Source organism: Plasmodium fragile (genome assembly GCF_000956335.1).
Source record: "Plasmodium fragile strain nilgiri unplaced genomic scaffold supercont1.59, whole genome shotgun sequence".
Classification (NCBI taxonomy): domain Eukaryota; phylum Apicomplexa; class Aconoidasida; order Haemosporida; family Plasmodiidae; genus Plasmodium; species Plasmodium fragile.
In genome coordinates, this window is record NW_012192639.1 from 29,907 (window position 1) to 45,700 (window position 15,794).

Below are 15,794 nucleotides of genomic sequence, written 5' to 3' on the forward strand. Positions count from 1 at the left end.
CTAGTTGCAGAGCTTGTGCAATACATCATCCACATATGACTCCGTCTCCTGCAAACGACATTCGACTTCGCATTCTTCGATTACGGACGCGAGGATGAGCATGCATATTTTAGCGGTTAACGGTTTTTTCATGTAAGGTTGCTGATGCAGTTGCGTGCATGGTATATCTCTCACGCTTAGTATATCTTCTGCTGCCGTTACTTTTTCCACTTCTAAGTGTGTTGCTACTCGTGGTATTTCGCCTTTTTGCGATTCTGTCTGGTCCTCTACATTGTTCAACAAATGTTGAAACCACTGCTCTTGCTTGTATGTACTCATTTGCCGATGTTGTCGCGCTACCCATTCTTTCCACAACCGCAGTTTCTTCATCGGCGAGGTGGCCGCTTCACCGAGTTCACGCTGCCCGGTGTCCTGGTTTGCCGCCATGTGCTCACGCAGGTATTGTGTCCAGTTGGATTTGAGGGCATTAAACCACGGCTGCGTCGTGCACGCCCGCAAAAAGTACTTGTTGCGGTCAATCCAGTTAATCCAATTAGTGTGGTCGGGGGTCAGGTTTGCATTCCCGGGGTCGGAAGAGGAGGGAGGGGCCGAAGGAGTGTCTTCTTGTTCTAACTGTATGGTTTCCATACAACTCCATGGATCGGGGTCGTCTGCATTCGGTGGAAATGGGTCCGTTGCGAACTGTATGGTTTCCATACAATTCCATCGGTCCTGTTCGTTAGGCGCAGCACGGTCCGTTTCTAACTGTATGGTGTCCATACAACGCCATGGATCGGGGTGCTCTGCGTTACGTGGAGATGCGTCCGTTCGTTCGATGTCAGTGGATGGATCGAGCATGGAGGACACATGGGTCCCTGATAAACCCTGCTTTGTGGTCGAAACACCCAAGATGTTGTTATGCCTGTCATCGTGCGGCATCAAATCCTGTGCAAACTCCTCCACGACAATCTTCCAATAGTCCTCTTTCACCGTATCCCACTCGGTTGCTTCACATTCGTGGAGCACTTCTAGATGTAGCTCAATGATGGTGCGCTTATGCACGCGTGGTGGGCGTGGTCCGCGGCGTGCGGCGGGCAATCTGCCGCGCTGCCTATCCCTAATTATTGTGTACCCGTAATCGGGTGGTGGTGCGCCGCGTTGTAGATGTTGCAATATTTCTTCGTCGAGTGGCGGTGACGGCACGTCACGCACTGTTCGATATATTCGTCGTCGCTTGGCGAGGTGCGCAAAGTACTAAGCAGAAAAAGGGGGGTAAAGAGGAGGGTGAAGACGGTAGGATAACAGGAATGAACGCGGGTGTAGGAGTGTATTGGTTACAACGATTATGTATTGGAGCCCGTAGGGATGTTCTGAGGTATAAACATCCGGCACATGCGGCATGCCCGCATTGTCGTATATACTTACCTTCCAGAGGAAAAAGGCAATAACCGCAATACCAACAACCGCGGGAATGATCGCAGGGGTGTGCGGGATGAGATCGCGAGGGTCGAAGGGTTTCGGGGAAGGAAGGGGAGGTTGAGGTGGGTCATGAACTCCTTGACTTGGACCACCGGAAGGAGAAGAACCGGTGCCCTTAGTCCCAGTTGATCCTGTCCCCGCAGAACCTGGACCAGATGAACCGGGGTTTTGGGGACCAGTGGAACCGGGTCCAGAGGAACCCGGTTGATGTGCTCCATCAGCACCTCCCTTTGCCTCCCCACCAGAAGCACCACTTCCAGTACCTCCTGTGGACTGTTCGCCGCCTCCGCCGCTACCGCTGGACCCCGCCTGATTTGGGTTCGGGTTCGGTTTTGGTTTGGGTGGATTGAGAGGAGGGGGGTTATCGTTTCCTGCGTCGCTACGAGCACCGTTTTCACCTGGTGGACCAACTGGACCAGGGGATGCCGCGGCTTCTCCACTGGAGGATGTTGTTGTGGTTGTGGTTGTTAGTGCTGCTTCTCCTGCTGCCGCTGCTGGTTCTACTGGTGCTGCTGCCTTCGGTGCTGCTGCTGGTTTGTGTGAATCCGTTGTAGGTGTGGTGTCTACGCCTGCAGGTCCTGAGGGGAAGTGTAAGGGAAGAAGGAAGATGATGAATCTAAAGTTTGTCAGGTTGACTACGTGGTCAGTCGCTGACGGTGATGGTTGACCACATGGTACCACGGGGGACGGCGGCAGGCGTCAGGGAGACCGGGAGGCAGGAGACGGGGACGAGCAACGGGGGTAGGACACGGTGCGAACGGTGGTTGGCAGGTGCCACCCCGGGGAAAAGACTCTCTCTGTCTCCCACACACAACACACAACACACAACACACAACACACACAGACAGTGTGTGTGTCGGTCTGGCTGCTTCTACGTCTGTCGACGTCTACCTGTCGACGTCTACAAAGCTCGGCCGACCGGTCGGTCTGTCGCTCTTCCGCTGTCATTCTCATTCGACGTTTGGTTTCTCTCTCTCCGTGTGGTCTCGCCCTCTCGCTCCGGAAGTGGTTGCTTGTGTGTTTGTTTTTGTTGTTCACTCCTGTGCTCTGCGTTGGGGCATGGATCCGCATGCTCGGATGCACATTGTCATCTGCGGGCACTGTGCGCACCGCTCTATAAAGTTCACTCCTCAGAAGCAGTATTGCCGGTACCTGTACATTCAGACGGCGACTCAAAGGTAATACTAACTGTTCCAGCCCCCAAGCTTTCTTCCTGAACGTCTTTGGGGCACGCCGTGTCCTTACCGTTACTCTCTGTGGGTACCGGCGTAGTCTGTTGCCCGGCTCCATTTGGTGCTGCAGGACGTGTGGCTCCTTTTGGTTCTGATGGTGCTGCTGGACGTGCGGGTTCTGGTGGAGGAGGTGGTGCAGGTGGTGGGGGTGGTGGAGGTGGTGGAGGTGGGGGTTGTTGTCCAGGTCCAGGTCCCGTTCCTGTAGATGTCGTGGATCCTGCTGCGGTAGCCAGTTCCGTTGGTGTTTCCGCTGGTGGTGGTGGTCTGGCTGGTAATACTGGAGATGCCGGTGCTTGTGGTTGCTGCCCCGATCCTGATGCTGCTCCTCGCGCGTCCTGTGCTCCAGGTGTGGGATCCGTCCTGGACACTGAGTCTCCGGCTGAGGATGGTGCCGAGGGCTGCGCCCGTTTCTGGTCTGCTCCTCCTCCATCTGCCGGTGTCGTTCCTGCAATGAGGGATGGAAGACAGATGGATGAAAAGATGATACAAAACAGGACACAAGTGGTACAGAAAGAAGGGGCCGGGACGGTTCGATCAGGTAGTGGCAGCACGCGTACGGTGAACTGCGTACTCGGTGGACTGGGTCAGGCGGTAGCAAGCGTACGGTGAGGTGAACTCGGTTGACTGGGTCGTGCTGGATGGTAGCAGTACAATTTTATTTGTTTTTGCCGTTACGCTCCTCCATCTTCCGCCGTCCCGCTGCATCCGTCGTCGCCACCGCTACCACTAGCATCGTGACCGCCCGTCCATCCCACGCACCATTGTCACACCACTGTGCGGCCGCTACACTGGTCATCGCAGCACACACACACCTCGTCTACAGTCGTCTACACAGTGGCAGCCGCTGCCGCTGCCGTCGTGGCCGCCGCGTGCGTGTTGTGGTGATGGCGGCATGCGCACTATCGGTGGCGGTGGTGTCCGTGCCGGCCGTGGTAGTATGCGCCGTATGCGTATTCAGACGCATGCGTACTATGCGTGTTCTTATTGCCCGTATTAGTAGAACTCTGCTCCTTTATTGTTCGTACCATTAATGTCCACCTCTTCATCGTCCTCATCGTCCGACTCTGGCTCAGCGGACCTCTCTGCACTGGTAGCTCCTGCTGCTATCGCTCCTTTCTTCACTTCTTTTTTAATTTTCCTGAATACCTGGCTCATTTCTTTCCGTAAATGCCCCCCAACGCCCTTTATTATGTTCTGCACACGTTGCGCATCGTCTTGTTCTGTTGCAGAATGCTGGCTTCCTTTAATTGTTGGCACTTCAATACGACAATTCTGCACGAAGCTGTCTGTTTTCAGTGTTCTCTGTATGTTTACGTGGCTTTGCAACCACTCCTTCACTGCGGTCTTCATACTCCACCCAGCCACTTGTAGCTGTACGTCGAAATGTTGCGTGCACGCCTTCGTAGATATTAAATTCGTGCTCCACCCTGATAGCTGCCCCATTTTGTCCATTGAATACCATGCGTAGAATGTGCCCCATGTACTCGCACATGCGGACTCGTTCAACAAGTGCATGAACATGTGCACGATTGTGCATCGTATAAAAGTCCTGAAATCTTTGTTTACGCCACTATCATCGTCCATAGCCATCCCTGCGCCTGTGCTCCACCCATTCAGGAAATACAATGCTTTAGTCATAAGTGTGCATATAATTCTGTCACCCATGTTTGTAACTACGAAGGTTATGTCAGTCCGGTGGCCCGGGCGCTGCCAGCCAGAGTTCGTGCAATTCACAGAATACGTATCGTCCATGCCATCCTCTTTCAAATGTTGTATAAACTTCTTCAGTTGTGCCTCTATATCCTGCCATAAACTTTTCTGCAATTGGAGTAATGCGGGGGCATGTACATATATGTCAGTTTCGTGTCTTCACGGAAGATACTCGCGCCAGTCGCCGCTATGCTACATTGTGGACCACGGATGCGATGCTCACATGGGACATATGCCTTCCCGTTCAAGAAATGTGAACATATGGTTGCTGCAACCTGAGTACCCTGCCTGTCGTGCACGTATACACATATATATATGTATATGCGCATTGTGACTGCATCAAGCGCGCATAATACATTACCTTATAGTGCTCATGTTGATCCACTAGACCCCGTGTGCTCACATAATGTACTAATAAAGCCCCTAACCTCTTATAGTTCATATTGTCATTATCATGAATTAATAGAGTGCGACGGATGAAAGCATTAGCGCTCAGATAACGGCTTGAGTATAATATGCGCACAATATGCTGTTATGTATTATTGAATTTCATATGGAATGGAACGTGTCTTCCTTGTAAGGTCCTTGCGGAAACATCTCACATGGCCGAACTATCCCCTATCTGAATTTAAGCACACATCCCATAACGCGTGGGATTTGGAAGAAGGAAAAAAAGAAATCAAACAAGGGAAACAAGAAAAAAAAAAAAAGAACCAAAAAAAAAGGACAGGAAAAAAAGTACTACTACACGACCTTACACGCACAACGTGTCATGAATAGCCCGCCTCGCCCCTGTCTACACCGGTCTCCACTAAACGCCTGTCACACACACTGTCTCTGTGTGCGTACACTAAACCCCTTGTACACTAAAACCGCAGTAATAACAACAGCATCAATTTCTTGTTCCGTCGTTGCCGCCTTCTTTGCCGCCCTTGTGTGCTCCCCCACTTAATATGTGTGAGCGTGCTCCGCCCCCGCCTCTCTCTGCTCCCCCTCTCTGGATCCTTCCCTCGAACTCCCGTACTCTGAGACAATCTCGTCCTTCTTACACGCGGCCACTTCGTCCAATGGGTGTTGCACTTGGCCGCGTTTGCTCGGCTACAATGGTGCTGCGTGGTGCACGCGGCCGCGTTGGGCGACGCGTTTGCTCGCAGAGACAATCTGCTGCTTCTTACACGCGGCTACTTCGTCGAACCGCTTCACTCGGACAATCCCGTTTACCCGGGCCGCGTTTGCTCGGAGAGACAATCTCCCCCTCCTTTCTTACACTCGGACAATCCTGCGTCGAATGCGTCTTATACTCAGCCGCGTGTGCTGGGAGAGACAATGTGTACCTTCTTACACTCGGACAAGCGCCTTTATGCGGCCACGTTTGCGCGGAGAGACAAGCTCTCCTTATACTCGAATGCTTATGCGCATTCTATATGAGTTGTACACGATGCCCTGAGAATGCACTTGCTCATCTTTGAATAATTAACTTCACATAAAGGAGAATTCTACCGCTTCATATTATTCATGTAAATGTACATTGTATATGCATGTGAGCGGTACGCACCGGTTCCTATGGTCATGTTAAAAGAAGTGGACTACACAGAAAAAGAACAAAACAAGGCAAAAGTAAGCACAAAGAAACAGAAGTAAGCAGAACAGAGCAGAAAAAAAAAAAAGAAGGTATGGAATAATGTAAAGTAGAAGTATATTATGTATATCACATAATGAAGTAAAAGTCGTGTTCGGTTAGCATGCGTTATGTTGCATGCATATGCGCCGTCATGCGAATGTCACATATTCTGTAATAAAGCATCCACATATAACTCCCTATCCTGCAAACTGCGTTCGACCTCGCACTGTTCTATGACTAATGCCAGGATCAGTATCCATATTTTAGCGGTTAACGGTTGTTTCATATGAGGGGGCTGATGCAGTTGCGTGCATGGTAAAGCTCTCACTCTTAGCATATGTTCTGTTCCCATTGCATTTTCCACTTGTAAGTCTTGTTCCACTCCAGGTACTTCGCCTTTTTCCGGTACTGTCTCCTCCTCTACATTATGCAACAAATGTTGAAACCACGCCTCTTCCTTGTATGTACTCATTTGCCGATGTTGTTGCGCAACCCATTGTTTCCATGCATCCAGGTTCTTCATCGGCAGGGTTGCCGCTTCACCGAGTTCACGCTGCCCGGATACTCCGTTGTCCTCCTGTGCCACCATGTGTGCAAGCAGGTATTGTTTCCATTCCGATTTGAGAGCACTAAACCACTGCTGCGTCGTGCACTCCTGCAATAGGTGCTTGTTGCGGTCAATCCAGTTAATCCAATGGATGTAGTCGGGGGCCCGGATTTCATTCCCCGGGGAGGAGTGCGCGTCGGGTTCTGTATCTAACTGTATGGTTTCCATACACTTCCATGGATTGGGGTCGTGTTCATTAGGTGGGGAAGGGTCCGTTGCTAACTGTATGTTTTCCATACAACTGCATGAATCCCAGTCATTACGTGGAGACCGGTCCGTTTCTAACTGTATGGTTTCCATACAACTCCATGGATGTGGGTCCTCGTCCTTCGGTCGACAATGGTCCGTTGCGAACTGTATAGTTTCCATACAACTCCATGGATCATCTTCGTTAGAAGCAGAAGGGTCCGTTGCTAACTGTATGTGTTTCATACAACTCCATGCATCGGGGTTATCTTCGTTAGGTGGACATGAATCCAGGGTTGTCGAATGGTCAGTTGTCGAATCGTGGGTTGCTAAAGCGGCGTGCGAGGTAGAAACACCCAAGATATTGTTATTCGTGTCCGTGTCCTGGTGCAAGTCACGCGCAAACTGCTGTGCAAACTCCTCCACGACAATCTGCAAATAGTCGTCTTTGACGCTTTCCCAGTCGGCCACTTCACATTCGTTGAGCACTTCTAGATGTAGCTCGATGATCGTGCGCTTATGCACGCGCGGGGAGCGTCCTCTACCGGATGTTGACGCAGGGTGCCTATCCCTAACCAGCGTGTACCCGTAATCGGGTGGCGGCAGGTCGCCGCGTTGTAAATGGTCCAATATTTCTTCGTCGAGTGGCGGTGACGGCACGTCACGTATAGTTCGATATGTTCGTCGTCGTTTTTTTCCGAGGTACGCAAAGTACTACAAAAAGAAAAAGAACGAGGACGATGTAGGAGTGGATTTGTGTTAGAATGATCGTAAAAAAGCCCGCTTAGGAACACTTTGCTAATGGTACATATTACGGATGCAAATGCGGCATGCCATCATTGTCGTATATACTTACCTTCCAGAGGGAATAACCAAGAAGGGCGACGGTGACGGCGGACAGGAAGAAGAGTACGGGAGTAGTGGCGGTGAGGACCGTGCCGGTTAGGTCAGGTGGGTAGGGGCCGCCGCCTTCATTTAGACTCGTGGAATCGGATTTATATTCTGGGGCCGGGGGTATAAATCCTCCCGCGAGCTTATTTCTGTCGAATTTAAAATCTGATGCTAATCCAATATTATTGTCTACCTGTTGTATACCACCGAGAATATCACAGTTTGCGTCACGCACTTTGCAAGGAATACCCCAGGGATTGTCCTCATCTGCATGTGGATTCGGGCTCGTGGTTGGTGGTTTTGGTTTGGGTGGATTGAGAGGAGGTGGGTCATCCGTACTGGTTTTCACCGAGGAACCGGGGGGACTATCAGGTCCTGTATGTAAATATGAGAAGGAGAATAAGTGTCGAAAGTGAACCTTGTGCGATGGTGCAACGGGTGCTTGGCCATGCTCGGTTGCATGGTTGCTCATGATGGACCACACGGTTATGACCACCGGCCGTCCCTGGATGGGTGGCCACGGTGCGAAGGGTGGTTACGGTGCCACCCGGGGAAAAGACTCTCTCTCTCCAACTACACAACACACACAACACTCACACACAGTGTGTGTCTGTCTGTCTGTCGACATCTTTCGACGTCTACAACTCACGTCCGACCCGTCGCGGTGCCGGTCAGTCTCATTCGACGTTTGGTTTCGCGCTCTCCGTGTTGTCTCTCCCGCGCTCCCGCTTTCTGCGAAAATCGTGTGTTGTCTGTTTTGTGTTTTTCTTTCTTGCCCAATAGTCTACTTAGGGTATCGACAATGGGATGTGGACCCCGTGGTGCACATTACCTGTGACATGCACGTCCGTGTGCGGGTTTAGGCACGCAGGCGTAGAGGGTTCGGCTTCGAAAGAGATTTTCACACTGCCTTTATTACCCTGTTCATCGGTCCTCTCGCCTACCATAGTCTGCACGACTTTATCACATCTCTTCGCTGGGGACTTACCTGCATTAGTTGATTCGGTCGCTGATGGCTTTCCTACGCCGGGTGCTCCAGTGTCTGCGTGTGGACCAGCTGGTCCGGCATCACCCTTTGCTCCTTTTTTCCCGTCTTCTCCTGCCGGTGCTGCCGGTGCCGATGGGGTCTCTTCCGTGTTCGCCGGTGCTGGTGACCGCGCTGCTCCAGTATGTGATGTGTCTGCATGCGTGTTCTTATCCTTGCTTGTGTCTAAAATGAAGGAGAAACAACAAAAATGGAAAAAGAATGAGGAAGATGATAAAAAAAAAAAGGGACACAAGTGGTACAGAAAGAAGGGGCCGGGACGGTTCGATCAGGTAACAGCAGGGTGGGGTTCCGGCTGCATGGATCGATGCATGCGTCTGCAGCAAGCGTACGGTGAGGTGAACGCGGTGAACTGGGTCAGGCGACAGCAAGCGTACGGTGAGGTGGATACTAGCAGTACAACTTTTATTTGTCGACGTCCCGTTCCGTCCGTCTGCGTCCCTCGCCACCGCTACCACTGCCGTCGCTACACAGTCATCGCGGCCGCACGCACCAGTGTGACGCTGCGACACAGTGGCCAACGCTGCCAACGGTGCGCTCGTCGCGCCGGTCGTGGCCGATCAACGTCAACGAAGTCTTTTGCTGTGCTGTTGTGGCTGCCGTGTGCGTGTTGCGTTGTGGTGGCGGCATCCATATTGAGCAATACGGTACGTAGCGGGTCGTATTAGTGCTTTCTCCCATCGGTCCTTACCTGTCGGTGCCGGTGATGCTGCAGCCTCTTTTGTTGCAGGTACGTCCGATGCTGCGGCGGGAGAGTCAGGATTTGTGGATGTAGCTTGTTCCCCCTTTCTACCACTTTCCTTCACTTCCTTCTTAATTTCTCTGAATATTGTACTCATCCCTTTGCTCACATTCTGCGCTATTCGTGCTACTTCCTCTTTTACTTTATCCGCGTCCTCCGTCTTTTTCGCACCTTGCCCCTGTGTCGGGAGTTCTCCTATTTTGCGGCTACAGTTCGTACTTACACTTGCTTTGTGTATGCTGTTCCTTATGTTTTCATTTCTACGTAACCATTTTGTAATACTTTCTTTCATAGACCATCCTTTTACCTTAATATCCTCTTCCATTCCGTTGTTACATGTTGAGTCATGTATTAAGTTCCGTCCTAACATTTCTACACTCTTCATGTGCTTCATAGTGTACCATGCATACCATAAACCCGACGTACTCTCACATGCGGATTCCTCCAATAGGTGCATAAACATATTTACAATTCCGCATCTGATAAAATCCTTCAATTCTGTCCTCCCGCCACTATGATCTTCCGTATGCATCTCTGGTGCTTTGCTCCAACCATTTGCAAACCACAATGCTTTGGTCATAAGTGTGCATATAATTATATCACCCTGGCTTGGAACTTCGACGGATGACCCCTGCGGGTGGTTCGGGTGCTCCCATGGCGTGTTGTTGCAATTCGCAGAATATACTTCTTCCATGCCATCCTCATTCAAATGTTTTATAAATTGGTCCAGTTGTGCCTCTATATCCTGCCATAAACTTGTCTACAATTATAGTAATGCGGGGGCATGTACATATATTTCAGTTTCGTTTCTTCACGGAAGATACTCCAGCCAGTCGGCCCTATGCTACATGGTGGACCACGGATGGTATGTTCACATGGGGCATATGCTTTCCCGTTCAAGTAACGTGAACATATGTATGCTGCAAACTGAATACCCTACCTATCGTGCACGTATACACATGTATATGTGTAGGCGCCTGCTCACTCCATTTCTCCCTTACAATGAATTACCTTATATGCTGGTACATCCGTCGCTAGTCCCCTTTTTAGAACGTATTCTGCTAATAAAGCTCCCAACCTCCCATACGACATATTGTCCTTATTATGAATTAATAGGATGCAACGGATGAAACCATTAGCTGTCAAATAACGGCGTGAGTATAATATGTACACAATATTCTCTTGTGTGTTACTCAGATACATAGAGCATGGAACATGTCTTGCATTATAGGGTGCCTTCGGCAACATGTCCCATGAACAAAATACCCCTACCTGAATGTAATCACACATCCCATAAATAGTGGGATGGGCAGAAGCAACAAAATGAAATGAAATAAGGGAAACAAGAACAAAAAAATTGAGCTAAAAACAACATACGCTATAAATTCATAACAACCACGTCGTGTACACAATAGAGAGAAGACCTGCGCTCTACCACATATGAACTGGCTCCTGCGTAAAGAAGAAAAGAAAAAAAAGGAGCAAAACAACAAAAAATAGAGTAACAAGAAAGGAAAACAAAAGAAAAAAACAACAGAAAGAAAGGAAAAAATAGGAACAAGTACACTACACTACCGTACACACACAACGATTCATGAATACACCCGCCTGCCCCCTATCTACACCGGTGTCCACTAAACGCCGTCACACACACTGTCTCTGTGTGCGTACACAACAAAACCGCAATATAACAACAACATCAAATGCTTCTGCCGCCGTTGTTGACGTTGGCGCCTTCGTGGCCGTGCGTGCCCTCAAGGCCTCTCCCGTCAACGATTCTCCGTCAACGCCTCCTCCGTCAACGCCGTGTCCGTGAACGCGTCTCCGGGTCACGCTGTCTCCGTCAACGCTTCTCCCCGTCAATGCCTCTTCGTCAACGCCTCTCCGTCACTCGGATACGTCGTCGAATCCGTTACCCGACCGTGTTTGCTCGGAGAGACAATCCTGCTCCTTCTTACACGCGGCTGCGTCCTCGGACAATGGGTTTACCCGGCGGCGTTTGCTCGGAGAGACAATGTGTACCTTCTTACACTCGGCCACTTCGTCGAATGCGTGTTATACTCGGCCGCGTTTGCTCGGAGAGACAATCTTTGCTCCTTCTTACACGCGGCTACGTCGTCGAACTGCGTCACTCGGACACTCGTGTTTATGCGGCCGCTGTGGTCGACGCGTTTGCTCGGAGAGACAATGTCTCCCTCCGTTCTTACACTCGGACAATCCTGCGTCGAATTCGTCTTCCACGTTGCCGCGTTTGCTCGGAGAGACAATCTCGTTTTTCTTACAATCGGCCACTTCGTCGAATCGGTCTTGCACTCGGCCGCTTGCTCGAATACCCCTTACTCGGCCTCGTTTGCTCGGAGACAATGGTCTTGCGTTGTGCACGCCGCCGCGTTGCTCGACGCGTTTGCTCGCAAGAGCCGTGGTTAGTGGGTCGCGTGCGTCGACGCGTGTGAGGGGCTGCGACGTCGAATACGCGGTGCACGGAGACCGATGGTGTGCGCGGTGAGGCCATATGCAGCAAGCATTCAAATCAAAAAGCATGAACGGATGCAATGGCGTGGACGCCAAAGATGACCAATAGTAGCAGAGGTAGTGGAAAATGAAAGATTGATGCCCGCGCATGTGCAAGATGCAGTCAATAGAATAAGCGCGTGGAACGAACAACAGCCTGGATGCGAATGCAAAAGCAGAAAGAACAGAAGCATAAAAAATGCGAAGAGCGCGGAGATTAGGCGTAGAATGCCAAAAAAACCAAAAAACAACAAACCCAAAGAGGCGTGCGATGCACGAAGAGAAATCGCGAAAAAAGCATAGGAAGGCCAAGCAAGGGTAAGGATACTTGAAAAAAGTGAAAAAAGCTCCTGCGGAGGAGCAGCATGCAGGAATGCATGTGAAAAAGGCGAAAGCGGCACAAGAGCAATGCGCAAATGAAGCATGCAGGAAAAGGGAATGAAAAAGGGATGCAGTAGAAGGATAGCAAAGAAAGGAGGAAAAGGGGGGGGGAAAAAAGGAAAAAAAGAGAAAAAAGGAGAAAAAAAAAATAAAATAAAATGAAAAAAGGAGGAAAAAAAAACCAAAAAATAAAATAAAATAAAAGAACGGGGAAAAACAGGAAATATGAACATGCGCGGCAGAAGAGAAACTTGGGAAAAACATAAGCGCAAATGGAAAACGGAAGTAAAAAAGTAAAAGGCACCAACGCAGGTATAGAACCAAGAAAACAACAAAAGGACCCCAAAAAGGGAACAGCGTGAGCACGAGGGTGATCAGAGGGGAAAAAAAAAAAAAAAAAAAAAAAAACCCAAAAAGTGCAGTAGCGTGACAGGCATAGAAGCCGAAGGTAGATGGCACATAATTGCGCAAGTGGATGCAGTGGCATGTGGAAAAAGCGTGAAGGGTACGCGCGAGTGCGCGATGCAATGGACAAAGGGCCATGGAAAAGCGCATGCCAGAGCACGGCGCGCTGGTGAAAAAGAGCAAACGAAGCAGCAGCAGAACGCACGGGGGACTGCGTGAAGAGGGTTGCAGGCCAACATACACAAGTGCAAACGACGGCATGTAGAGGACCAAAAACCGCAAGCACGTGGAGCGCGCAGGAGCAAGCGACAAAGGGGAAAAAACGAGGCGGCATGACGCACGGTGCTGGACAAAGTGCGCCACGCGAGGGCACTGCAGTGCAAGATGCGTGAAGCACGACCAGCTGGACACAACCGGGCGTGCACAGCACACGCGCAGGCACGAAGGCAACAGGGGGACATGAAACGCTATGCGCAACAAGCGCAGGAGAACAGCAATAGAAGAATGCTGCATACACGCCGCACGTGTAGTGGACGCAGGAGTAACCGAATCACAGGCGGCACGAGCACAGCAACCAGTGCCGCAACATACGTGGGATCACCAAAAGCGTAAGGTACAATGTGCAGCCGGCAGGACAGTGCAGGAGCACATGGTGCGACGGTGGTAGACGCTGCGCATGCACGCCTCGTGTTGCCAGGGCGTACGACGCATTCATGCACACTACCGCGCCCCATGCACATCCCGCGGGGGCACCACAGCGAACAACCACATAGCACATCTTCGCTAAGCGCAATGCACAATTGCCCAGAGCACGGGACCGGCTCGGTGACGACCATGACTGTGCAATACAGCGGGCATGAGTACGCGCGACGAGTTTACGAACTTATGCACCAGGACCCCTATGTGCACCATTGCTCCAAAATATTTCCGACCTGGCAGCACGCGTGTGCCCTGTCCCCCTTCACGGCGCCTGTCCATGTACATGATGTTGTAGGGGACCCTGCATACCTATATCTGTTTACGCTATATTCTACATAACGTATGTTGTTATTCTCGTGTACAATATTATATTGTGCCAAGCAGGGGGGCATATTAATTCGGTGCCAGAACTGTGGGAGTGTTCAGACAAAAAACAAGGACCAAGTTACATTTTATAAAAATACTTGCCATATGTTGCATCCAGAGTAATCATAATATAATGTTTGTTATATATACGACATAGGGTATATATAAACAGATAAAATGTAGTGGAGTGTATTGCCCTTGCAACTACGTTCCCTCTTTTCATAATATGCAAAAAACATCTGATAATATGCATAAACAGTACAACATATTGAAGCAACCATACATATATATTCGGATAAATGTACACACAACAATTATAGTGTACAAAACAGGACTATTGGATACATGCTATAAAGGAACAGTAGGACAAATCATAGCGACGAACATACAACAGAATGACAAAGGTCAATCTAATAGGTATGCAACAAATATATTATTGTTCACTATGCAGTAAAACACGGAACAATTACGTCTTCTTCGATTCCTTATTTACTTTTCCTTCGTTTTTTTGCGTTTCTGTGGGAGCTTCCTCCTTCTCCTTCTTCTTCCAAATTTTATCCAGTACACATTTCCCTGTCTTGGAGCGGCAGAATCTCAGTAGCACGCACAAATATATAATAGTAAACAGTATGAAAGGTCCAAACGAGCCCATGAACGCCGCAGAGATGAATGGGGTTGGTAAACAGAGCGAAGTCAAGATGGCTTGTGCTGCGGGGGATATAAGGAATGTATAAAGAAATGTGGCCACTACTATACGATTTATCCATGCGATTCTCCCCATTTTGAAACGTGTCCATTTATTAGAACTTCTTCTACAAATGATACGTGCAGTTATATCCTGAATTGTCTTCTTTTTGTGCTGCGGCTTCTTTACTTTGACATTGGATTTTAAATTTCTGTGCATGTCGTCGAACAAAGTGTTCTTCACCGGACTACCCGTAAAATGACAGTCGTAAAAATTGAGTGGATCCAGTTTAGCTGAGTCCGATCGATCACTCAAAGATAGGGTTGAAATTACATCCGTGGTGTCATAATGGCTTGTTAAATTACCCCATGATGAGTCCATCGTACTCGCCTATAATGTAACAAGAAAGGGGGGATACATGGGTTTGTTATGGTGTATATAGAATGATGTAGAATGTGGAAAAGAATTACAGGCAGGTTTATAGTTGTTATGGGCGAATTAGCAGCTTATCACAACAAATGTGTGGTAACTCCCCAAAAAACAATTGTTTGTGCCATACACCGTCAGCGATTTGCCCAAAACACAGGACTAGAATACATATAGAAAGCTTCACAAGCAACATCATTCTGTTCCCTTTTTTTCCTGCTGTGTAGAAAATGGTAGAAGTGGCGATATGTTCTCTATATATGTAAGTGTTCTGGAATTGTTTTCTCCTTCTTCCACATGTAGAGGTATAAATTATGCGTGTAATGCTTTTCTTCATCGGCCAATAGTAAATATAGATAGAATCAATTTGGTACATGTTTTACTATTCTTACCTAAATATATAAATATGATTTGAATAAATAATTCACGTGCACCCTAATATAACAGAAGAAGGAAGTACGGAACAAAACGGAAGAACCCATTTTTGTATACATACTGTACGATATGAATGTTGACTAAAGGGGTCAAATATTTTTCACAAATCTCATACGGGCTCATGAGCGCTATGTCGCCGTTTTAACGCCGTAATGGGAGCAATGAGCATATTCACGGGAGAAAAATGCTATATGTGGAATAAGACTTTACTCTCTTTAAGTCAGGTATAATGGTGAGGAAGATAGTGACCACAAGATAGGTATGCCCCTTTTACATATACGCACTGCGAACATTTTTGTTTGTTTACGTGTTGAGCCGCGAGTTCCACGTTACACTGTATCAGTGTTTTAGGGGGGGTTGTTATTGTCCCGTATTCGCATAATTATACATGTAT

At 49.1% G+C, this 15,794-nt stretch overlaps 3 protein-coding genes across 3 annotated transcripts; all 3 read right to left on the minus strand.

The window, feature by feature from the left end:
* On the minus strand, nt 1-4,842 carry AK88_04298 (uncharacterized protein; the record flags this gene model as incomplete). Its single annotated transcript, XM_012481908.1, has 5 exons — nt 1-1,233; nt 1,405-2,036; nt 2,611-3,135; nt 3,716-4,508; nt 4,762-4,842. The coding sequence occupies 5 exons, from the start codon at nt 4,840-4,842 to the stop codon at nt 1-3; spliced, it is 3,264 nt and encodes a 1,087-aa protein (XP_012337331.1).
* A 1,339-nt stretch (nt 4,843-6,181) lies between these two features.
* On the minus strand, nt 6,182-10,584 carry AK88_04299 (uncharacterized protein; the record flags this gene model as incomplete). Its single annotated transcript, XM_012481909.1, has 5 exons — nt 6,182-7,528; nt 7,671-8,080; nt 8,538-8,915; nt 9,442-10,252; nt 10,504-10,584. 5 exons carry the CDS (start codon nt 10,582-10,584, stop codon nt 6,182-6,184), a joined length of 3,027 nt encoding a protein of 1,008 aa, XP_012337332.1.
* Nucleotides 10,585-14,320: 3,736 nt separating this feature from the next.
* Nucleotides 14,321-14,920, minus strand: AK88_04300 (uncharacterized protein; the record flags this gene model as incomplete). The annotated part of the gene is made up of 2 exons (XM_012481910.1): nt 14,321-14,562; nt 14,680-14,920. The coding sequence occupies 2 exons, from the start codon at nt 14,918-14,920 to the stop codon at nt 14,321-14,323; spliced, it is 483 nt and encodes a 160-aa protein (XP_012337333.1).
* Nucleotides 14,921-15,794: the final 874 nt, after the last annotated feature.